General features: G+C 38.3%; 2 protein-coding genes across 3 annotated transcripts; one reads left to right on the top strand and one right to left on the bottom strand.

Moving 5' to 3' along the window:
- Positions 1-5,670: 5,670 nt before the first annotated feature.
- LOC110946355 (prosaposin-like) lies at positions 5,671-9,137 on the bottom strand. Of its 2 annotated transcripts, none has more exons than XM_051938619.1 (9): positions 8,996-9,137; positions 8,813-8,871; positions 7,759-7,839; positions 6,995-7,123; positions 6,794-6,901; positions 6,613-6,690; positions 6,320-6,503; positions 6,130-6,223; positions 5,671-5,905 (listed from the first exon to the last, which is right to left on the bottom strand). In XM_051938619.1, the coding sequence occupies exons 1-8, from the start codon at positions 9,048-9,050 to the stop codon at positions 6,132-6,134; spliced, it is 786 nt and encodes a 261-aa protein (XP_051794579.1). In that variant the 5' UTR covers positions 9,051-9,137; the 3' UTR covers positions 5,671-5,905; positions 6,130-6,131. The 2 variants fall into 2 exon arrangements, with proteins under 2 accessions (XP_051794579.1, XP_051794580.1); XM_051938620.1 differs by having other exon boundaries at positions 5,671-5,900; positions 8,996-9,105.
- Positions 9,138-15,063: 5,926 nt separating this feature from the next.
- sftpba (surfactant protein Ba) lies at positions 15,064-18,269 on the top strand. Its single transcript, XM_051938696.1, has 9 exons — positions 15,064-15,195; positions 15,323-15,381; positions 16,253-16,333; positions 16,889-17,018; positions 17,112-17,219; positions 17,321-17,395; positions 17,505-17,688; positions 17,803-17,896; positions 17,995-18,269. The coding sequence occupies exons 3-8, from the start codon at positions 16,266-16,268 to the stop codon at positions 17,892-17,894; spliced, it is 657 nt and encodes a 218-aa protein (XP_051794656.1). The 5' UTR covers positions 15,064-15,195; positions 15,323-15,381; positions 16,253-16,265; the 3' UTR covers positions 17,895-17,896; positions 17,995-18,269.
- The last annotated feature ends 6,556 nt before the right edge of the window (positions 18,270-24,825 follow it).

Raw genomic sequence — 24,825 nt, 5'->3', positions numbered from 1 at the left:
TATAGAAACAATGTTAAGCCTGTCTGGCTGATACAATAGCCAGTGGACATTATGGTGAACACAGAAATTGTATCTTTCTTGGTTGGTGTTTCAGATAACTGGAGGGTAAATATTTAACCAGCAAATATTGTATAGCATCTAGGTAGATCATTACACACAAGAAAACTGTTGTATGAGAATAAATACAGAGCTGGTTTGATGTTTGCAATGTAAAGTAGGGACACGGTTCAGTCTATAAGTGGCAACAGAGACAGCAGCTACCACCACAGAGAAGGCAAAGGCCTGACAGTGAAGCACGCAGATGGGAGTGTAATAACATGGGGCTATATGTGGGAAAAAAGTGTTAACGAAATTAGATTTATAGATGAAAGTATCATCACCAGGCTTCTTTTCATGCATTTTAACAAACTTTAGTCTTGTAGTTTGATGTCAAGAGCACAATCACTCTCACTGTATAAGCTGTCACGGAACCTTTGATGCTACGATATAAGATCCAGGCTGCTCATTGCACACAAGAAAACAGTGGCATAAGAGAAAGGCTGTTGTTTGACCTTTTCAATATGAAGCAATGTAAAGTTCAATCTGTATGAGGCAACACAGAAAGCAGCCACACTGTTACACGACACTGTTAAATTCAAACATTTTCACTGTACAGTGGCCATTTTAGAAGGTCCAAATTTAAACTAAGCTGAAACGTATACTTTGCTTGTGGCACATTAGTAATTAATGTTGGTTTCAATACTTATTTGCGAAATCTTCAGTTTGAGCCATCATTTGAAATTATGCAATCGGGTAGAAAGAAAGTAAAATACATTTTTTGTTTATCTGTAGCTAGACAGATTAAGTTTATATTTATGGAGTCATGTTCTCAAATGAATACCAGAAACTGAATACTGTGTTTGTTTTCAGAAGCCGTAGATTGATGGGTGTCCACTAGAGTTCCTGTATAATGAGAGTGGCGACAACTGGGGATTTGACGCCATTTTGTTTCCATTCACTCAATATGGGACGCGCAGCGCGAGGTGCACATTCACGAAAACTATGGATTGTTTACTGATTTCAAGACATGTTTTGGACAAAATGATTCACTGGCTTGTTTTGTCTGGATGTCCAAGGTTGGATTATGGCCGTTTTGTGGAATATTTTCATCTGTGACTAGTTTTGAGCCTTCAAAGGTGAGTTGTGCTGTTTACGTTATTTGCTGTTTGTTGGACAAATGTGTTCATATTACCCGCTGTGGTAATCACATCTGAAAGTGGTTTATACCGGCGGATTCATGAGAATCTAAGCTTTCCATGGGTGTATAATGTTTCTATCATCGAGCTTGCAGCTTCGGAAATTTAGTAAAATACGTTTTCCCGTCCGCCTGTACGGTGCTGCAGCTGTAAGCATATGGCTAACAGCATCCTCATGCTAACGGCGGCTAACAGCCCAGAAACAGGTGAACAACACGGAGCCTGTTCGGGTCATATGAGGCTGATAAGTGACTGCAGGTTGGACGGAAAACAGAAAATAGGAAACAGAAAACTGTCAGCTGTTTGTTGAATTGGAAATCATGTGAATCAACAGGGAGGCTGTTGTCGAAGTTCAGATGGGCCGCTGAAGTTTAACGGGGTAACCCGTTAAACTTCAGCGGCCCGTATTTCATGCATCTCCATGCATGAAAATGGTCAAAGTCAAAATAACCACAACTGCCTAAAATCACATCAAACTTTTCTATCTGTCATTCACCCGTACATCATAACATGAAAGTACATACATGGGACTAACCTGGCACAAAAATCATGATGAAGTCGGTTTAGATCCCACTCTCTGGACTTTATTTTCCCACAGTTTCATTCTTTCACTATTCCTGGGAAATCTAAACATGTGTAATCCCTTCCCCGATCGATTTGTGTACCCAAAGGCACAACAGTCCGTCATTTTTCAGGTATTTATGAAGCCAAAAAAGACCGAGAATTACTCTCTGCGTTGTAAACAACGTTAACAGGCATAACCGGCGCTCATGAATTGGAAACAAAATGGCTCCTATAGATCACGTGACCAAAATTTTTTGGACCCGTCATGTCGCCATTCTCATTATATAGGCACTCTAGTGTCCACCGTATGACTTTGGACAGTGCTATGTACTGCATAGAAATGCTTTAATGCAGAGGCAGCAGATGACATGGCATCGTGAAATGTGCTTAATCCTACAGCACACAACAGAAGAGAGCACACCTTCAATACTACTAATGTGTCAGATTATTCAAAATCTAATCCACTTCTCCACAATTACATTATTTCTAAGTTCACGTGTAGCGTAATTTCTGATATAAACAATCAAAAACTATTATTTCAGAAAGGCTATATTGAGAATACAGATCCCAAAGATGACCGGTGAACACCAGAACTTTCTCAATTTTGGACCTACGGTCTGTATCTATCTGCATCATGGCTCCACGTGGAAAACAAAAGAAAAAAGCCAGAAAAAACAAAAATCTGACAGTGAGACTTGACAAAGATATGGAACGATACAGGAAGATTGGTGAACAATTAAAAATATGTTAAAAAATGCCAAAAGAGGTACAGAATCCCCTCACTAATTAGATGTACACATAAAATGAGGCAGCTTGTGCTACTTGAACAATCAAACTCTGATAAACAGACAGACAAATGCTACAGACGTGGCACAGGGAGTATCAATGGACCTAGATGTTTAGATGAAAATTTACACAGTGAGAATGACAGTACAAAACATCTTATTTGCTAAAATGCACGTAACTGAACCTAATGAATGGACACCATCTGCAGAGGTTGATGTTATGCACTGTCAATCTTATTGTATAAACTGTCAGACAAATTTAGATTTCCGTCGATAAGCACTGTGCCAAGTGGGAAGCATGGCAAAATGTGTTCCTTGAGAAACCTAATGTAGCATAAACTAGTGTTTGACAGGCATTCTGTATGTGTGTCGATCTGTTGGCAGATTTTATCAATGCAATAACATGACAATTGTGCAGCACGAAATTTTACAGGTTTGGAGTTGACCTCACAATTAAAAGATAGGTGAAGGTTGACCTTGAGGATATGTAAGTAATCATGCAATGGCTGGAATGGCTGCATATTGATGGAGTTTTCTGTTTGTCTGGGTACCAGAATAATTTTTACTCATTACAAACACTACCATTCAAAAATTAGAGGTCACTTAGAAATGTCCTTATTTTTGAAAGAAAAGCTTTTTTTTTTCAATGACGGTAACATTAAATGAATCAGAAATACAGTCTAGACATTGTTAATGTGGTAAATGACTCTTTTAGCTGGAAACGGCTGATTTTTAATGGAATATCTCCATAGGGGTACAGAGGAACATTTCCAGCAACCATCACTCCTGTGTTCTAATGCTACATTGTGTTAGCCAATGGTGCTGAAAGGCTCATTGATTATTATAAAACCCTTGTGCAGTTATGTTAGCACATGGATAAACGTGTGAAACTGTTTGGGTGACCCCAAACTTTTGAACATGAGCATACATAGGACTTATTTTTGGTTTTGGGTAACAGCGTATAGTTTTCTGACATTAGCTGGTTCCTCTTGGATCATGTCATGCCTGTTGTAAAACAATCCTGGTGTCTGGTTTGACAGGAATCTGAGTTCTGCGCAGCAAACCACAAGGCTTGTGCAATTTTGTTTAAATCATCCTGTCTTAACTTTTAAAGTCACAGTGACTATTTTACAGGTATGTATTTAATCACATATTAATCTGAATTAATTAAGTTAATTGAATCCAAAGTAAAAAAAAAGAAGAAAGTATTACTCTACTCCAGACTGTGTAGAACTCAGCTGCCAGGCTTTTCACCAGGATGGTTGAGATTAAAATGAAGTTTGAAAATGGATGTGAGTACTCGTCAAGGCCTGCACCGAATAACAACTGATAACAGTGCAAAAACTCATAGATAGAAAAACCAGTTAGCAAATCAGTAGTAGTTTGTGGAAAAATAAAATTTACAAGGCAGAGTTTTTCTAACCTTTAGAAAGACTTGGACCATCAGTGGGGTCACCATGAATCAGCTCACACTCTTGGTCCTACCCTGAAAAAAGAAGTATGGAGATATATTTTATTATGTTTTATTCATTTGCTGTGAAATCAACAAACTGAATGAAACATAATTCAGCAGAGACCTACTCATCTAATTATCACATCATCTTGATACCACATGTAGTGAATATCATCAAACGTAAAGATTTGCTGCTGCTGCTCTGTTTTATAGCATTAAAATGTACTTTATCTTTGGGGTTTGTGCCCTTGGTCTAATGAAGCAAACATTCTGAGGACATCATCATGAACCCTGGAGAACGGTAGTGAGCACTAACCTGGTCAGGACTACCACAGTGAAGGCATAGTCCTGACAGCAAAGCACGCAGATGGGATTGTAATAACATGAATGCCTGTAATTTATCATCATAAGATTTCTCTTCATATATTTTAGTAAAGTTCAGTCTTGTGGTTTAATGCAAAGAGTAAGCATAGGTATTTTTTTGGGGTGCCATCTGTTGACTTCATGTACTGTTATTTTCACTGCATGAACTGTCAGCAAATCTTTAATTTCCATTGATAAACCCTGTGTCAAGTCTAAAGCATTTGCCCGTGTGTTTATCAGAGCTTGATTGTGAAAACAGCACTTCATAAAGTCTTTCTCTGGCAGTTGTTTTGCTTGTGGAGCCATGATACAGACGTGCAGGACGACAAAGCCCACAGGTCCAAAACTCACAAGGTTCTGATGTTGCTAACTATTATTCTAATCATGTTCATGCAGCGAGGCTAATTGGGAATCACATGTGTACTTGACTTTGTTTTAGTGATTTTCAATTTCTTTTTATTATTAGTTTATTGACTTGGCTAAAGTTTCATTTATTGTTGTGCAGGAAAAACCCTGTTTGGAGTACACTTCTGCCTCTGTAACTCAGCCTATACTTTCCACTTTCTTCTGTGATCTGCTCAGACGTTTGCCTCCTCCTTGTCAGAACTAAACCCTTCCTCTCAAGAACATGTTGTTTTATTTATCCTAACTTTATCTTCATTATTTGAACCTTTTCAGTCAGGTTAAATCTGTGCCAAGACATCTCCAGTTGCCTACTTGTGACATCTTTGCGTCACCTGTTACTTCCTTCTTTGTGGTTACTGAACACTACTTTATTCTGCGTAGGTGCGTCATGAATAGAGTCTCTACGGCTACGTTATTTTGTCTATTATGCGACTGACCTTAGTGGAATGACAACACTGAGGAGGTTCTTGTTGTTGAGCAATAATCATTACCAGCCGCTGGTATTGTTTTCACCTTGTCTGCGTGTTTCATCATGGTAAAATGTGTTCCTGGAGAAACCTATTGTAGTATGAACCAGTTTTTGACAGGCAGGTGTGTCGATCTGTCAGATTTTATCAATACAATAGCGTGATAACTGTGTGGCATACAGTCACGAAACTGTACAGGTTTTAAAGCAGAGTTGATCTGCCAGTAAAAACAATAGGTGGAGAGTATTTATGGACTTTGTGTTTTTATGTAATCGTGCAATAATGAAGTAATAACTGCTGAATCCTTATGAGTTGGAATGACAGAAAACTGAAGGTGGGTGTGAAAACTGTAGATATTATTTCAATTTTATATATAAAAAAAACACAGATCACAGAACGAATGTCAAATGTTTATTTTTTCCAGTTTATGTTGACTACAGTATGTTTTCTTTGTCATGCATAAGTTCTTCTGTGTTGGCCAGATAGATATAAAATCATACATTCAAGACGTCAAATCAGTAACATTTTGTGGAAAAAAAATGACAAGAATGAGTTCCAGATATGTCTGACTTGTAGAAAGACTTGGATCATCAGTGGGGTCACCATGAAGCAGCTCACACTCTTAGTCCTACACTGAAGAAAGGAGTATGGAGATATGTTATATAACATTGTTTGCTTTAGAATCTGTTATTCACTTGTTGTGAAATGTAACAAACTGAATGAAACAGAATTCAAGAGCGCATTTAGAGACCTATTTATCCCAATTATCACATCGTCTTCAAACCACGCATGTATTTGAATGTCATCAAATGTGAAGATTTGTTGCTGCTGTTTTGTTTCATTATAATGTATTTTACCTTTAGGGTTTGGGACCTTGGTTGGATGAAGCAAACATTCTGAGGGCATCATCATTGATGCCTGAGAATGGTGGTGAGCAGGTCTCACATTTTTCTGACAATGAAAAGACATAATGACCATTTAGTCAAAAAAAAAAAGAGTTCATTCGAGATTCTTAGAGAAAATGACAATTAGTTTGTGTTGACTCACCCACAAAAGTTTCCTTAAACAGTCCACACATGTCAATAGCCATGCATATGACCCTTGGTGCAGCGTGTTCCAGAAGTAAATCTACTACCTGCTTGAAGTACTTTCCAACTATCTCATCACACACTTCAGCAATTCCGAAGGGAAGAATATGGCAAGCCTTTTTTAGTGCCTCAGCCACAGTCTCCTGCAGAAAGAGACGTAAAGCTCACTTATATTCCACCCAACTGGAAATGCTGTGTGTGACATCTTGTGTTTGTTAATGTGGACAGTTGTTCCTTTACTGCAAGACTTACTTCAGTCCTGTCTTTGGGCAGCAAACCCTCCACAGTCCTGATGATAGTTTGGCAGATGGTGCACGTCAAGAAGAACTTCTAATTAACAGAAACAACAGAAGGAGTTAAGCACAAAACATTAATTCCCTCAGATAATTTAGTTGTTTTCATGCTTCCCTTCATTTTATGGTACTTAACTAACATGTTCAGTTGTTATATCTGCCTCAGGGGTCCTGGCATAAAGGCTCAGAGGCTTGTACATTTTGCTGGAGTGGCAGGCCTTCAGGGTTTCACAGATCTCTTCAGGCTGCTACACACAAAATGACATTTTTTTGTTGAGAATCCACTACTGAGAGTCATCTGAAACACACAGAAAGCAAAAAGACTACAGTCTGCTACTTACAATGAAAGCAGTAATCATGTTGATGGCCAGTGGAAGCATCTTCTTCACCTGCTTTTCACAGATTTTGGACAGAGTGGATGACCCAGGAAGGTCAGCACAGACGTGTACAAGGAAGTCCACGATCTTTTCCTGGAATACACAATCATATTAGCTAAACACTGTATTCACCAATATTTGACTTTCATTTGTCTGGTTATCTTTAGACTTTATGTTAGAGAGTTTTATTTGAGGACATTGCTTTAAAGCTTATCTAATTTAGTGAATCAGGTCACTCTTCAGGTCAGATGAAGGAGGATCTTTGAGGTCAGATGTGCAACAGAAACTACCTATGAGATTTCATTTCAACCTTTGTTCACAGACGTAGCACCAACAAGAGAAAAAGAAATGTTAAATCACTTTATATGCCTCTCCATGTCTGTATTTATGGAGGGATAGTACTGACTGTACAATTACATCTATAAGATAAGATAAGACAAGATAATCCTTTATTGATCCCCAGAGGGGAAATTCAGGTATTGCAGCAGCACAGAGCAAGTACAAGGATACAAGGGTAGTAGCATGCATTGGGTTCCAGAATTCCGTCTGTATGCATCTATAAATGCTAACAATTAGCTTTAAATGACAAGAAGTAATAGTACGTCAAATATCACAAGTGTGTTTCAATTTTGACTCACGGAAAAGAACATACACTGTTTAAACATTATAATTAAAATATATATATTTTTCAATTTAAAGAGGAAATCCTCGCAAACATTTACAGTCACCTGGATGTGCTTGTTTGAAAGCAGGTCCTCCAGGAGTTCAAATATTTCGGTGCAGTCCTGGCAGACATCCCCAGTCTGAATCTGAAGTCACATGATGCAAATAAATTAACAACCCAAATCTATTACAGTGCCTGATTATTCTTCCTGCGTCTCTGCTTGACAAACATTCATTTATGATCATTCTTGGTCATTTCTACATGATCTACATCTATCCTCTGTTTCCTGTCTTAACAACACGTCTCCCTCTGCTGATGATAATCAATATTATGCCTCAGTATGAAAGGTTAGATTCACATTTTTTAAATATGTCTTTTGGTTATACGTCCATGACAATATCTCCATTTAAAGAGCAATTTCTGTCTGTCATTTTTCTGCTGTCCACAGTGGCTGTGATTTAAAAGGGACTCTCTTGGTTCTCTGAAAAAATCTTTTAGCTGAAGCTAATATGAAGCATCAGCAGTTAAATGAATTAAGTGTTTACCAAGTTATGATCTGAGGGAATTTTGCCGTGAACTGCTGATTGCCCCACTGCTCCTGGTTTGATGCTGGCTAGGCAGAGTGTTTTCTGGAACAACTTTGGCTGAAAAAGCGTCTCATGCACACTGCAGGACTGAAGTTGTAGTGAAGAGTAGAATCATAGAGTCGTAATTCCTTCTCTGTGGCTCAGACAGCATTTCTTGGCATTGATAATGTAACTAATATTGACTGTTGCAGGATATTTTTTTCAGTGCACACCCCAGTTTGATTCTCAAACTATTTAGATGTAGTAAGGAGTCTCAGCTCAAGCTTAATGGATTTGGCTGGTTTTACCCAGTGCAGGTTCAACACAAGTCACAGGAAAATAGTGCTGTTAGGATTCTGCTAGTTTATTTAGAGTTATTTATTTTGTTGATAAACATCATGTTTGAATAAGTTCTAATGAAGGTATTCTAAATCACACCCATCATACTGTAAAACCTCAGATCATACGCACTAATTCCATCACAATTATTCATTTTATATTTAGTTTCAAGTTCAGAGAACAGTTTTGTAGAGGAAAAGAATCATCACTTGCCTTTTTCAGGACATCCTGATCAATCCTAATGTCATCAGGTTTAACAGATGATGTCAGAGCTGCAGGGGAAAACATTTTTAGAAATCAGGATAATCTTCTGTAAGTGGTCGTTTTCATTACACACTGAAGTTAATTGTTACATTCATCCTCACACAGCAAACAGTAAAATGTGTTCTGTTTTACCAAAGGCCTGGAGACCGACAAAGAGAAGCAACACAGTTTTGAATGAGGCCATCATCTCTTCTTGTTTTTGAGGCTTTTAGTTCAATACTTTCCTTCCTCAGAGCTATAGAGGCAACAGTAGTTCCAGCTTTTATTTGTGAGGGTCCACCTGCCTCCTGTAGTCCCCACCCTACCAAATTTTGGGAGGGTGGAGTGGAGTTGACCATGAGCCAGAAAGTTACCAGAAACTTTGTTTATTCATCTTTTATCTCTTCACGTCTGTGTCCATCAGACAGAATGTTGACATTTGCAGGTCAAAAAGTTTCATGGTCGTTTTCCCGAATCAGAGTGGAAAACCTCACTTTTTTTTAGTTAGTTTGCAGTCAAATGTACGAGTTATACATATGTTTGAAATATTTCAGTCAGTATTTCTTTCATTACAGCTTTAAATCCTGACCAGCCATGTGTCATTTTACATCAACAGCATCGTCATTATTCCACATTAAGGTCTTATGGGGGTCACAACTCTTTACTCCTACTAGAATATCCTTGTTTTTTAATCTATTTTCCACTATGCTACCAGCTCCCATCAAATCTCTTTCTGCATCTCAGGACAGTGAGTGTTGGTGTGTTTCTGAATCAGGTCTGGAGCAACCTCCAGAAATCTCAAAGCAAGTCAACTGTAAGGGCCAAATCTCGTCTTCTGAGAACAATATTTGGCTGCCAGGTTTTCCCTTTTATTAATTGTGGTAGGCCTTTTCTTATGAATACACTATAGACTTTAATGTAATTGTGTAAATGAAAGAAGGTAGCGTGGGTTCAATAAATATAATCTCATAGCACCTTTGCATTTCAAAAACAAATTAAATAGCAATCCAACAGAAACAATGGGCACAAAGGAGCAAGTAAATCCAAGCACAGAAAAGGAGTCCTAGTAGATGTGTAATTTTTTATTCACACTACATGCCTGTAAACTCGAGTCAAAACTTACGATCCGGATCGTTTTTCGCAGGCTCATGCTAAAAATGCTGGGCCCCATCTGACCCTGACAAATTTAGTCTAATCTGACCAACGAATGCTCTCTCATTCTTCATCGAGCTTCCATTTCTGCTTTTAAAGAAATCTTAATCCTGTAGCTATGTCCCAAAGATTGAAGGGAAACAGACTAAACCAGATAAACCAGGAGGATATGCTCTGCACCTGTCTCCTGTCGTGGCACATAGTGATATATGCCCTTTGCACATCTCATTTCCCTGAATCTCTACAACAGAGGTGAACATTACAGTATTAGCTTGAGCCACGCCATTAATGGGAAATACACCAAGTTGACCTAAGCCAGACTTACCATTTAACAATCTATGGTAGTATTTGGTTGTGAGTTGTCTGGGTTTTATTTGCTGTTACGCTTCAGGTAATCCTGTATGCCTGCATGGCTCCCTGTAACCAAGTTGCTTTGATGTTTGATCCATGACACAGTGGTATAGACATTGAAGACTGGGTTAATTAAACAACCCAGTCCCGCCTCAAATGCAGGAAGGTCATTTAATACCCTCTCTGAAGCAGGAAGACGAATGACAATGCCAAGGCCCTGGTTTCCAGATACCATGCTGCTTGCGTCAAGTTTTATACTGTTTTCAAGCAAAACAATCTGCTATAGTTGATTAAAAATCAAGCTTTTTTTTTTTTTAAACTTTATGTTTATTCAAATTTTTCAGTTAAAGAACAGACAACAAAAGGAAAAAAACAGCAAACAATACAAGAACAACATAAACAGAGGGGGTTTACAAGATAAATCACAAAATATATAAAGAAATAAATAAAAAGCAATACGATTCTAGGTATATAGGACTTGTCCATATTGACAAGTTCAAAAATTGCCCCTATCCCTTAAGTATGTCTCCCATTTTTCCCACAAGGCATCACCCTTTTCTTTTTGAAGTCTTATGTTAAAAGTCAGGCGTTCCATGCAATAAATATTATTAACGATGGCCATCCATTGATTAATATTTGGTGGGGGCTTAGTTAGCCATCGCTTGGTTATAGCTTTTTTGCTTGCTGTCATAAAAATTTTTAGCAAATACCTATCTGATTTGGGCAATCTTTTATCTATATTTCCTAAGTAGAAAGATGTGCAGGTAAATAAAACATTGAAACCAAGAACATCAGTGGTCACCCTTTGAACCTCTTTCCAAAAAGAGTTAAGGACAGTGCATTGCCAGAAAACATGTGTGTGGTCTGCGGGGCAGTGTCCACATTCTCGCCAACATTCGGCCGGTTGACCCGTCTGTCTCGATTTTTGTTTTGGTGTTATAAAATATCTAATTATTGTTTTCCAGGAGAAATCTCTCCATATTTGGGAATTAGTTGTAGTAATTTGAGTGTCAATAATGTTTTCCCAATCATCCGGTACTATTTCAACTCCCAGTTCTCGTTCCCATTTCTCCTTGATATAAAATGTTGAATGACCTCTTAATTCTATAATATTCAGATATAGATCACCAATTATCCTCTTGAAAAGTTTTGATTTATAGGCTTTTACAAACATTTGTAATATCCCAGATAGGGTAACCAGGTGCATACTTTTAACATTTTTATCAAAGTAGTGTCGAAGCTGTAGATATTTGTAAAAGTCCCGCCGTTCAAGGCCATACCTTTCAAACATAGTTTGAAAATCTATAAAATTCATATTATCCATTAATAAACATAATGCTGTAATTCCCTGCTTTTCCCAGACAGTGAAACTCCTATCCAACACAGCAGGTTCAAAGTGTGGATTATGTACTGGCCATGTTAAAACACAAATCTCCTTTTCAAGTTTAAGTTGTTTCACTAAATCCAGCCAAACGTCAATCGAGAATCTAACCCATTGGTTTTGGAAGTCATATTGTTTAGCTTGCACCGGATTACCCAACACAGTCTGTAATGGTTTGTTTGACAATGACAGTTCTATAGCTTTCCATTTTGCAATATATTCATTGTTGCACCAAAGGATAAGTGGTCTTATTTGTGCTGCCATATAGTAATCTCTAAGGCATGGTAAACTCATTCCTCCTTTAATTTTTGACAGTTGCAGAGTTTTTAATCTTATTCTCGGGGCTTTGCCACTCCAAACAAAGCGAGAAATGACCTTATCCCATTCTCTGAATTGATTATCAGGAATTTGAATGGGCAATGCCTGGAATAAGTAGAGAAGCCTTGGCAAGATATTGGTTTTTATTACCATTATTCTATTACCCAGGTCTAAGGTCAAAGGAGACCATCTGTCCAAGTCCTCTTTAATACGAGTATTGATTCGTTGATAATTTTCTGCAAAAAGTTTGGATAAATCTTTTGTTAATCTTACTCCTAAGTATTTTATAGAAAAATCAAGCTTGAGGTGACAAATCACCTGTTTAGAACGATACAAGGTGGTGGTTAGCACTGTCTGACATATATATGCAGGTCTGAGCACAGCAGGAAGTCTTTTCTACCAGCTGCAATCAGGCTTTTCAATTCACATTACTATTTCAAGTTATGATTATATACTGTGCATGTGTTTTAATTTTTGGAATTTTTTCTCACTTATATACTATATATATATATATATATATATATATATATATATATATATATATATATATATATATATATATATATATATATGGTTGTACTGATGACTACTGTGGGTTGTCTGCATGTCAACATACTACTGTAACAAAGCAATTTCCTGTAAACGATAAAGTATTATTCTATTCTATTCATTGAGCTCTAGTTAGTTACCGATTTTCATGCAGCCTCCATTTGGCTGTACCTGTTCTTCTGCCCATGTACTGTGTGCAAACCTTTCCTTTTAAAATTCTCAGGTAAATGCCAGCAGATAAACAGGACACCAGAATTGTATTCCTGTGCCAGTGTAAAAGCTACCTGGCTTAATTTGATGGAACTTGGTGGTGAAGCCTCTGCAAAGGAAGAAACTATCACATTTTGGTGTAGATCTGGATCACTTTCTTGAAACTTGTAAGACAGAGCATTGGCTTTGGTGGAGAACTGTGCTCTCTGAGTACTCTTTTAGTCATTGATTTCACTATTTTAGATGTTTACTTTGTGGGTAAATGTATTTTCTGCTCCACTGTCCACAATTGCTGACCTTCCCCCTTATCTTCTTACGTACATAAATCATTGTGGGGAAAGGTAACAAGAGTGCACATAAAATCCTGTGTTTATTCACACTGACAGGAATAAGGAAGATCAAAGGCTTGTAGTGGAGAGTTTCCTATTATTATATGACCTATAGTTAAATGTGTCACACTGAAAGAGCATGGGTCTCTCTTTTAGAAGGAAATTACCCATCTTTACCACGGACAACGACATGCACATGGTGTATATCGTAATCTATATGGCCAATACTGTTTGTGGATTAAATGTAGATACTGTCCAAAGAATGCTGTTTCTTTTAATGACTTATGATGATTTATTTGCAGAACAAATCTCAATAAGACTTGCCCACGCAAAGACAGTTATAACCAGTAGGTCCAAAATCAAAGCCGTGTTACAGAAAAAATGTCATATTGTAATCATTTTCTTTCCAGCAGCAGGTCAAGAAAGTCTGCCCATATGTTTGCGATACAAGAACATTTGCTAATTTGTGTGAGGTTGCCTTTTTTAGTAAGTACCAATTTTGCCCTCATTTGTATCTGCTGAGAATGGTGTCATTTCTGACTTAAGTGTCAAATGATTCTAAATCATTACCTTTCAATAATTACTTCTAAACTGAACAGTAGGATATTTCCTTTAATGTAAAACCAGCAGTTTGAATGTATTATAATCAAAATACAGGCCCCATAGTAGGCACTAGTTACAACAAGAGTCAGTAAACTGTTCATTACTGAGAATCAAATCATATTTTTTCAGCATGGCAGATTATGGAAAGATGTCCTGTTGTTCTTCATGACAGTTCCAGGTGTTCTTTGCTGGAACTTGTGCTGCTCTAGACCTTTCTCTTTAAAATACCCAGAAGTGTGTAGATTCAAGCCAGGTGGCATACTTAGGCAGGTCCTAGTTTTAACTTTCTTCTTCCTTAGGCACTCTAGTGTGATTTTGCAATTCTGCTTTGGATATTATCATGCTTGAATAGTCCACTTCTTCAAGCTTCTGCAGACTGGGATTCATCTTTTCAGACAGTATTTTAGTATATCCACGAACATTCTTTATACTATCTATAAATGTCGTCTCACCAGCACCTTTTGCGCTCATGCAGTCCCTTACATTACACTCACATCTCCGTGCTTCACTGTCAGGACTCTGCATTCACTGTTGTTGTACTGGTCAGGTTCATGCCAAACATGCTGGACCTCATCAGAGTCAAGGGGTCGTCAGGGATGCATGAAGGCGAAAGGCATCGGTGAGATGACATTCCCCTTCGATCCAGGAGAAGGTACCTGAAAAGACCCAGCCACCGAGTTCAGACACTCCCAAAGAAAACCAGGGGAAGACCTTCCAAGATACTGGCTGAGTGGTGTGGTCACAGGGTGACTGTCTGGTTCAGTATGGAAGTACATGTAAGGTACTGTCAGAATGACATTCTTTGTTTTTCATTCTAGAGCAGTCTCTGATTGAATGGACAACGTTGTGGGTTTTTTTCCCCCTTTAATTCTTCAGCCTATTTGACGGGTGCAGAGCAGTGTACAGGTGTGGAAGAATGTACATTAGAGAATTACAAAATGCCAATCTAAGACTTTGACTCACATCAGAACAGTCTTTGGAGGCAAACACTGAGAGCTCAATCCACTATTAATATAGTGATTATCTGCATTTACTTCAAGAAAAAGAATCTGAATCGTAAGCTTTGACTCAAGTTTACAGACATGTAGCGTGAATAAACAACGATACATCTACTAGGACTGATATACTCGGACTGATTCGGGAAAATGATCATGAAACTTTTTGACCTGCAAATGTCAACATTCTGTCTGATGGACAAAGATGTGAAGAGATAAAAGACGAGTAAACAAACAGTTTCTGGTAACTTTCTGGCTCATGGTCAACTCCTCTCCACGCTCCTAAAATTTGGTTGGGTGGGGACTACAGGAGGCAGGTGGACCCTCACAAATAAAAGCTGGAACTACGGTTGCCTCTATAGATCTGAGGAAGGAAAGTATTGAACTAAAAGCCTCAAAAACAAGAAGAGATGATGGCCTCATTTAAAACTGCGTTGCTTCTCTTTGTCGGTCTCCAGGCCTTTGGTAAAACAGAACACATTTTCTTGTTTGCTGTGTGAGGATGAATGTAACAATTAACTTCAGTGTGTAATGAAAACGACCATTTACAGAAGATTATCCTGATTTTTAACAAAGAAGTTTTCCCCTGCAGCTCTGACATCATCTGTTAAACCTGATGACATTAGGATTGATCAGGATGTCCTGAAAAAGGCAAGTGATGATTCTTTTCCTTTACAAAACTGTTATTTGAATTGAAGACTAAATTTGAAAACGAAAAACTATGATGGTTCCAGTAAGTATTATTTGAGGGTTTACAGTATGATGGGTGTTATTTAGAACACCTTATTTAGAATATTTTGCATCAACAAAATAAATTATTTTAAGCAGAAGTTCTCCTCCAGAATCCTAACAGCACTATTTGCCTGTGACGAGTGTTGAACCTGCATTGGGTTAAATCAGTCAAATCCATTGAGCTTGAGCTGATACTATTAAAGTTTAACATCTGAATAGATTGAGAATCAAATTGGGGTGTGCCCTGAAATTTTTTTCATGCAACAGTCAACATCTTTTATAATAACAATGCCAAGAAATTCTGTTTAAGCCGCAGAGAAGGAATTACGACGCTATGATTCTACTCTTCACTACAACTTTAGTCCCGCAGTGTTCATCAGCCACTTTTTCCACCAAGGTTGTTACAGGAAACACTCTGCCTAGCCAATATCAAACCAGGGGAAAAAGGGAAAAAGTTCCTCTTTTTGTTTCCTATTAACTATTTCCACACCGAGTTGCTGACACAGATCATAACACCTAATTCATTTAACTGCTGGTGTATCATCCGCAGAGGGAGATATGTGTTTAAGAAAGAGATGAGGATTGATTAAAAAAAGTGAATCTTACATAGAAAACGGGGGGTTACAGAGAAAATACTGAGCACAGATACATGTTAAAAAAACACATTACATTTAAATCAAACAACTAGAAGAGTTTAGAATTATCATTAATGAATGTATCTCAAACAAGAAAACAACCACTTAATTAAATTTAGAGTGTTCACATATATATTTGCATCATGTGACTTCAGATTCAGACTGGGGATGTCTGCCAGGACTGCACCGAAATATTTGAACTTCTGGAGGACCTGCTTTCAAACAAGCACATCCAGGTGAGTGTAAACATTCACAAACATTTCAGACGATTATTATTTACTTCAGATTGATTTTTAATATTATATTGTTTAAACAGTGTATATGCTTTACCATAAGTCAAAATTGAAACATACTTGTGAAGTGTGAAGTACTTTCTGCAATCTGTACTTCATTGCTTGGAGAACTATTACAACTTTTTTTGTCATTTAAAGCTAATTGCTTACATTTATAGATGCATAAGGATAGATGTAATTGTACAGTCAGTACTATCCCTCCATAAATGCAAACATGGAGAGGCATATAAAGTGATTTAACATTTCTTTTTCTCTTGTTGGTGCTACGTCTGTGAACAAAGGTTGAAATGAAATCTCATAGGTAGTTTCTGTTGCACATCTGACCTCAAAGATCCTCCTTCATCTGACCTGAAGAGTGACCTGATTCACTAAATTAGATCAGCTTTAAAGCAATGTCCTCAAATAAAACTCTCTGACATAAAGTCTAAACATAACCAGACAAATGAAAGTCAAATATTGGTGAATACAGTGTTTAGCTAATAAGATTGTGTATTCCAGGAAAAGATCGTGGACTTCCTTGTACACGTCTGTGCTGACCTTCCTGGGTCATCCACTCTGTCCAAAAATCTGTGAAAAGCAGGTGAAGAAGATGCTTCCACTGGCCATCAACATGATTACTGCTTTCATTGTAAGTAGCAGACTGTAGTCTTTTTGCTTTCTGTGTGTTTCAGATAACTCTCAGTAGTGGATTCTCAACAAAAAAATGTCATTTTGTGTGTAGCAGCCTGAAGAGATCTGTGAAACCCTGAAGGCCTGCGACTCCAGCAAAATGTACAAGCCTCTGAGCCTTTATGCCAGGACCCCTGAGGCAGATATAACAACTGAACATGTCAGTTAAGTACCATAAAATGAAGGGAAACGCTTGAAAACAACTAAATTATCTGAGGAAAGATTTTGTGCTTAACGTCTTCTGCTGTTTCTGTTAATTAGAACCTCATCCAGTGTAGCATCTGCGAAACTATCATCAGGACTGTGGAGGGTTTGCTGCCCAAAGACAGGACTGAAGTAAGCCTTGCAGTAAAGGAACAACTGTCCACATTAACAAACACAAGATGTCACACACAGCATTTCCAGTTGGGTGGAATATAAGTGAGCTTTACGTCTCTTTCTGCAGGAGACTGTGGCTGAGGCACTAAAAAAGGCTTGCCGTATTCTTCCCTCCGGCATTCGAAAAGTGTGTGATACGATATTTGGAAAGTACTTCAAGCAGATAGTGGATTTACTCCTGGATAACGCTGCACCAAGGATCATATGCAAGGCTATCCGCATGTGTAAAACGCATAGGGAAGCTTTTGGGGGTGAGTCAGTACAGCTCTAGCTCATGGAAACCAATTGTTATTTTCTTTAATAATCTCGAATAAACTCTTTTTTTTTTTTTTGGCTAAATGGTCATTATGTCTTTTCATTGTCAGAAAAATATGAGACCTGCTCACCACCATTCTCAGGCATCCATGATGATGCCCTCAGAATGTTTGCTTCATCCAACCAAGGGCCCAAACCCTAAAGGTAAAGTACATTATAATGAAACAAAACAGAGCATACAACACTATTTAATATATAAGCGTATTATATAACACATCTCCATATTTCTCTTTTCATGGTAGAACCAAGAGTGTGAGCTGCTTCATGGTGACCCCACTGATGATCCAAGTCTTTCTACAAGTCAGAAAAACTCTGTCTTGTCATTTTATGCCCCCAGAAGCTGCCACTGAGTAATTATCTTGATGTCTTTCATGTTCTGGTTTTGCATTGTACCCATGCAGTCTACATGGAAGAAATAATACCTGCCAAAATATGGAGGAGAAAAAGAACATCTCAAATTGAAATCAAATGAATGATGAAATCATGTTGTTTGGACAAAATAAACTTTTGACAAATATTCTTTGTGCTTTACATTTTTTTCTGCCAATCTATTTTATTATATATATATGGGTTTTTGCAGTTTCATTAGATTTAATTATGACAAGATAAAACGGTAAACTTGTCAGACCATTTTTTATGAAAAACTCTCAATTACTATGAAAACACCTGCATGATACATTTGAGTTTAACTTTCACTGAGATGACCTTTATACCTATTATGTAAATGTTCTTTATGTAACACAACATAGTATAATGAATGTGTCTGCATTAGATATTTTGGAAACTGTCTCTAGAAAATTATAAAAGAAAACCTCCACAACGAACCGGATTCCACCGTCCAAATCAGAGATCAGGGACACTTTCTAATTTCAGTGCAGACACTAAGAAATCCAGCTAGAACTACCTAGACACCATTGTCATTGTGACATTATTGTGACTAAAAAATATGTCCACTGGCAGTGATGTTAGTCCTTTGCTGTTCAAATACTCAAACGTGGGTGTGTGTGGTGTTATATTATATGGTGTTAATGATAATATCTCCTATTTATAGCCGGGTCCCTGGAATAGACAAAATACCTCTGTCCGAGGATGTCAAAGTGCGTACTGCTGCAATGTACAGTACATTAAAATCTTAAAAATCCTAAAAATCTATCCTAAAACATACTGGGGGTGTTGCATATAGGTTTGGATTGAAGGGACAGCGACTTCCAGTTCCTGAAATGGAAACAGCGGAGGCTAGTACCTCAGAGAACACTGGAAGGGGGATAAACCAGAGGAGGCATCAGTGAGGGAGTGTGCTACTTGCACTTGTCACTGCAGTTGGGAACTCCAGAAGGAGGGGTTTTCTGAGGAGATGGCAGGAAAGGCAAGTCTCCATCTTTTGATTGACCCGCTCCGTCTGCCCACTGGACCACAGGTGAAAACCTGAAGTTAAGCTGACTGTGGCCAGAGAGCACTACAGAAAGTCTTCTACACTTGTGGGGTGAACTGAAGGTCTCTGGCAGAATCAATGTCTGCAGGGATACAATGCAAGCATAAAACTTGATTAAACATAATGTCAGCAGCTTCTTTGGCAGAAGGGAGCAAATTTGGGAAAGTGGTCAACTATGTTGAGTATGGAAGTGCTACCATTGGATGGAGACGGGCTGTTAACGAAGTCTATCTATGTGGGACCACAGTTGTTAGGAGCTAGGAGGAAGTAGCATGAGACCAGACCTGGGTTGGTCACAGATCTTGTTGTGGGCGCAGGCTATAGGGAAGATGGTCTCTGGCTCTCTGGGGGTGTCCTCAGTGAGAAACTGTCTCGAGAATGCTATGAGAACCAGATCCGTGTGTCAAGGGTGAAGTTGAACTGTCCGAACAACAGGGTCCACCAAGGTTGGTGAAAGTTTAGCCTTTTGGCAGGATAAAGGGGTGAACATAGAATAAATATGCAGGGTACGAAGACTGGAGAAGGATTCAGGAGGAAGGGGAGAAGGAGAAGAAATTGGCTGACTGAAGACTAAGACTGAAGCTACAGGGAAAAACACTGGGGACAAAAACTTGTGGTGTTTCATGCTACCATCGATGTCTCCAGGAACACATTTTACAATGATTAAACACAGACAAAATGACTCACAAGAGGGAAACAAGCCATACTGCCATGGCTGGTAATCCCTATTACTCAACAATAGAGAAAATCCCCAGTGTCGGCATTCCGCGAAAATCAGTCACATAATAGACAAACTAAGCTGGCTGTGGAGACTCCGTTCATGACACACCTACGCAAAATAAAATTATAAGTAACCACAAAGAAGGAGGCAACAGGTGACACAAAGACATCCCAAGCAGGTGGTTGGAGATGCCAAGGCACAGAGTTTCTCCGACTGAAAAGGAACAAATAATGAAGTAGAAATAAAATAACATATTCTTGAGCAGAAGGGTTTGGTTTTCCCAAGGAGGATGCAAACATTCCAGCAGATCACAAAAGCAGCCGCAAAATAATAACAATCATAACAATAATAGATTGTATTTGTAAAACACTTTACATTGTACAACAATCTCAAAGTGCTAAGAATAAAATGATCAGAACTGACTGGGCTCCAAAGAAAGTGGAAAGTATAGGCAGAGTTCGAGAAGTAGAAGTGTGTTTTTCCTGCACAGAAGAATTTTTGGCAACCAGTTCAAAAAAAAAGAAAGAAAAAGAAAGAAAGTGAGTGATCATTAAAATAAAACGGAGTACACATGTGATTCCCAATTAGTCTTGCTGCATGAGCATGGTAATAAAAATGACCTGCCAACATCAGAACCAGTTTTGGTCTTACGGGCCGTGTCAACCTGCATGTCGGCATCGTGGTTCCACATGGAAAACAACTGCCAGAGAAAATGAAAAATCTCATAGTACAACTTCATAAAGATGGAACATAATTTAAAATCAGTCAAAATATTTCAAAAGAGCAACAGAACTGCCTCACTCACTGGATGTTCTCCTAAAATAAGATGACAATGCGTTAACTGCACAAGCAAGCTCTGACAAACAGACAGGCAAATAGTTCATACTTGGCACTGGGTTTATCAATAGATATCTGAGTATTCTCTATGCTAATGTGAAATTACCTTTGGAGTCATTATGAGGCCCAAAGGGGCGACCTGTGCTATACATCTAATCTAATCACAGATGACACCATTCCCAGCTGATACACATGGGGACAAAAACTCTATTATGGCACTGATACCCTTTCACTGAATGATGCAACTTTGCACTAACCAGAAGTCACAAATTACTAAACCATCTTGACACAAATGCATATAAACTGACTCACTTCATCTGCTGTAGAAAAAAAATGATTGCAATCTGAAGTTGCATGTAGCATGCCTTTGGCTGTGGACCTACTGGTTGTAATGGTTAAAATTTGTTCTACAGTCAGAGGTTTGTCCTTCACAAATGAGTCCATCTATCTATCTATCCATCCATCCATCAAGATATAAACTATCTGCATGTTATTATCCTTGGTAAAGATGGATGATTTTGTAAAAAAACAAACAAACAAACAAATACCTATGTTCTTTGTATGTGGCACATTTACCTGTGGATCAAATAATAGCTCTCCACTACAGGCCTTCGATCTGCTCATTCCTGTCAGTGTGTATCACAGGATTATGTGTGCACTTTTTTTTTTTACCTTTTCCTACAATGATTTGTGTACATAAAAAGATAAGGGGGAATGACAACAACTGTGGACAGTGGACCAGAAAATACCTTTAACAACAAAGTAAACATCTAAAATAGTGAAATCAATGACTGGAAGAGTACTCAGAGCACAGTTCTCTAACAAAGTCAATGCCTGAGTTTGCAAATTTCAAGAAAGTGATCCAGAGCTACACCAAAAAGTGATAGTTTCTTCATTTGCAGAGGCTCCATAACCAAGTTTCATCAAATTCAGCCAGATAACTTTTGCATTGGCAGAGGAATACAGTTCTGGTGTCCTGTTTCCTGCCTTTCATGTGACTTGCGGGCTTACCTAAGAATTTTGAAAGAATTTCAAAAGGGAAGGTTTGCACACAGTACATGTGCAGAAGAACAGATACAACAAAACAAAAGCTGCATGAAAATCGGTTCCTAACTACAGGTCAATGGGTAGTGCTAACCGCCCCCATGTATCGTTCTAAACAGGTAATTTGTCACCTCAAGCTTGATTTTAACCAAGTTTAGCAGATTGTTTTGTTAAAAACAGTATAAAACTTGACATAGGCAGCATGGTATCTGGAAACCAGGGCCTTGGCATTGTCATTCGTCTTCCTGCTTCAGAGAGGGTATTAAATGACCTTCCTGCATTTGAGGCGGGACTGGGTTGTTTAATTAACCCAGTCTTCAATGTCTATACCACTGTGTCATGGATCAAACATCAAAGCAACTTGGTTACAGGGAGCCATGCAGGCATACAGGATTACCTGAAGCGTAACAGCAAATAAAACCCAGACAACTCACAACCAAATACTACCATAGATTGTTAAATGGTAAGTCTGACTTAGGTCAACTTGGTGTATTTCCCATTACTGTTGTGGCTCATGCTAACATTGCATCTCTGTTGTAGAGATTTGGGTTAATGAAATGTGCAAAGGGCATATATCACTATGTGCCACAACAGGAGACAGCTGCAGAGCATATCCTCCTGGTTTATCTGGTTTAGTCTGTTTCCCTTCAATCTTTGGCACAAAACTACAGGATTAAGATTTCCTTAAAACAAAAATGGAAGTTCGATGAATAATGAGAGCACATTCTTTAGTCAGAGGAGTAAATTAAATTTGTCAGGGTCAGATGGGGCCCAGCGTGCTTGACCTGAACCTGGCCAGGACTACCATCGTGAATGCATAGCTGTGACAGTGAAGCAAAGAGGTCGGGATTGTGACAAGGTATACATGCATAAGATGTTGATGAAATGACATTCCCCTTCAATCCAGAAGAAGTTGAAGTGGCTGAAGCACAGCTGTGATATCGTAAGCACTTTCTACGATCTGTGATACATTGCCTTGGATATCTTTAGACTTTCTTCCTGTCAGTTAAAGCACATTGTTTACAAAAGTGTAAGTATAGATGAGCATCCATCTCATGGGCAGTTTCCACTGCACATCTGACCTCAAAGATGCTATTTGTCTGCCCTAAAGAGTGCACTGATTCAATAAACTAGATAAAAATTCTAAAGATTGTCATAACATTTCCGTTTCAGGAAATAAAAGTCTTTGACATAATGTTTGGCGTTTAGCGAATATGATTGCTCAGTCTAGGAACAGCGTGAACCTCCTTGTACATGTGCGTGCTGATGTCACAGGGCATCAGAGACCCAGCTGCAGACAAAAAATACAACAGACCAACTTATAATTTAAAGAGTTCATCTTATAAAAGTTAGTCGTAGACAGTGGATGTGTGGGGAACTGATGAGTAGGAATGAGGAAGTGAGGAGGGGACTGTGAGGCTCGGAAGCAAACAGAAGAAACTAAACAGGAAGAAATGAACAACTGAAGTATGGAGCACAAGAAAGGCAATGGTGACCTCTGGAGGGCAACTGAGGGAAGTACAAACAAGGGAACTTCATTGTGGAAGTGAACCACAAGTGAGAGCGTGGATCAGGGACTTTTGCTGCAATTAGTTCAAACTGTGGGACCTGTATGTTTATTATAGTAAGTCTGAATTGTTGGTTTTTAATTTTACTACAAATACCTTAGTGTTCAGCTGAGAAGTAATAAATCTAATGACTCCTCTCACAGATGACACCATTCTCAGCAGATACATATGAGGACAAAATTGATATTTGCTTAAAAATGCAACCTCACACTTACAGGGAGCCAAAAAAATAGCAATATCAAGTTGTAAGAGGCATGCTTTTGGTTTAGACCTAGCTTTTATAACTGTCTAAACTTTGTTCTACAAACTCGGGTTTTTCCATAATAAATCGGTCATGAAAAGAAATAACTGATTTCATTCTTCAGACAGTATCTATACTTAATCCATAAAAATGTAGTCACTGTTTAAATCCAGATGTAAACCATCTGCATGCCATTGTCTAAGTTAAAGATGGGTGATTTCTTTATAGAACAGATACCCATGCTCTTTCTATGTGATACATTTACATGTGGGTCACATAATGACAGGAAACTCTCCACGACAGGCCTTTGATCTTCCTCATTTCTGTCAGTGTGAATAAACACAGGATTTTATGTGCGCTCTTGTTACCTTTTTCTACGATAATTTGTGTACAAGAGAAGAGAAGGGGGAAGGACAGCAATCATGGACAGTGGAACAGAAAGAACGTTTATCCACAAGGTGAACATCTAAAGTGGTAAAAAAAAAAAAAAAATCAATAACTAAAGAGACACCCAGAGGGCACACTTCTCCACCAAGGCTGTTGCTTTTGCAGAGCCAGGAAGTTTTTGTACTGATCAAGGAATACAATTGTGGTGTCCTGTTTCCTGCAAATTGTGACTGACTTGAAAGCACCTCATTGTAGAGGTATTTTGAAAGAATTTCAACAAGAAAGTTTTACATGCAGTACATGTGCAGGAGAACAGGTATGACCAGATGGAAGCTGGATCAATATCGGTACCCAACTAGAGCTCAATGGATAGTACTGAGTACCACCATGTATCGTTCTAAGCAGGTGAATTGACATGTGCAGCATGGTATCTGGAAACTAGGGCCTTGGCACTTTTATTAACCTTCCCACGATAAAGAACATATTAAATGATCTACCTGTGGCACTACCTCAAGTGCAACAACGAATAAAGCCCAGACAACTCAAAAACAAACACTAGATTATTAAACAATAAGTCTTGTTTATGTCAACTTTGTGTATTTCCCATTAAAGTGGTGGCTCTGTAGCTCATGGCAACATTGCAGTGTTCATCTCCGTTGTAGAGTTTTGGGGAAATTAACTGTGCAAAAGGTATATACAGTCACGGAAAAAAATATTAGGTCACCCTGGTTCTCTTCAATTTCTTCTTCATTTTAATGCCTGGTACCAATAAAGGTCCATCACCTGAAGAACACAATGAACAACAAAAAAATGCAGCTCATTACATAATAATTTATGTCCTTT

This window comes from Acanthochromis polyacanthus, chromosome 18 (assembly GCF_021347895.1).
Source record: "Acanthochromis polyacanthus isolate Apoly-LR-REF ecotype Palm Island chromosome 18, KAUST_Apoly_ChrSc, whole genome shotgun sequence".
Taxonomy (NCBI): domain Eukaryota; kingdom Metazoa; phylum Chordata; class Actinopteri; family Pomacentridae; genus Acanthochromis; species Acanthochromis polyacanthus.
Note: the sequence above shows the minus strand (reverse complement) of the source record. Positions and strands in the feature narration are given on the sequence as shown.

Coding starts and splice junctions, on each gene's coding strand:
- LOC110946355 (XM_051938619.1), bottom strand. CDS start 9,050: ATGATGGCCTCATTCAAAACTGTGTTGCTTCTCTTTGTCGGTCTCCAG. Junction 6,902..6,994: donor ACATGATTACTGCTTTCATT/GTAAGTAGCAGA, acceptor TTTTGTGTGTAG/CAGCCTGAAGAGATCTGTGA. Junction 6,224..6,319: donor GTTTAAGGAAACTTTTGTGG/GTGAGTCAACAC, acceptor TTTCATTGTCAG/AAAAATGTGAGACCTGCTCA.
- sftpba (XM_051938696.1), top strand. CDS start 16,266: ATGTCTGCCAGGACTGCACCGAAATATTTGAACTTCTGGAGGACCTGC. Junction 17,019..17,111: donor ACATGATTACTGCTTTCATT/GTAAGTAGCAGA, acceptor TTTTGTGTGTAG/CAGCCTGAAGAGATCTGTGA. Junction 17,689..17,802: donor GCATAGGGAAGCTTTTGGGG/GTGAGTCAGTAC, acceptor TTTCATTGTCAG/AAAAATATGAGACCTGCTCA.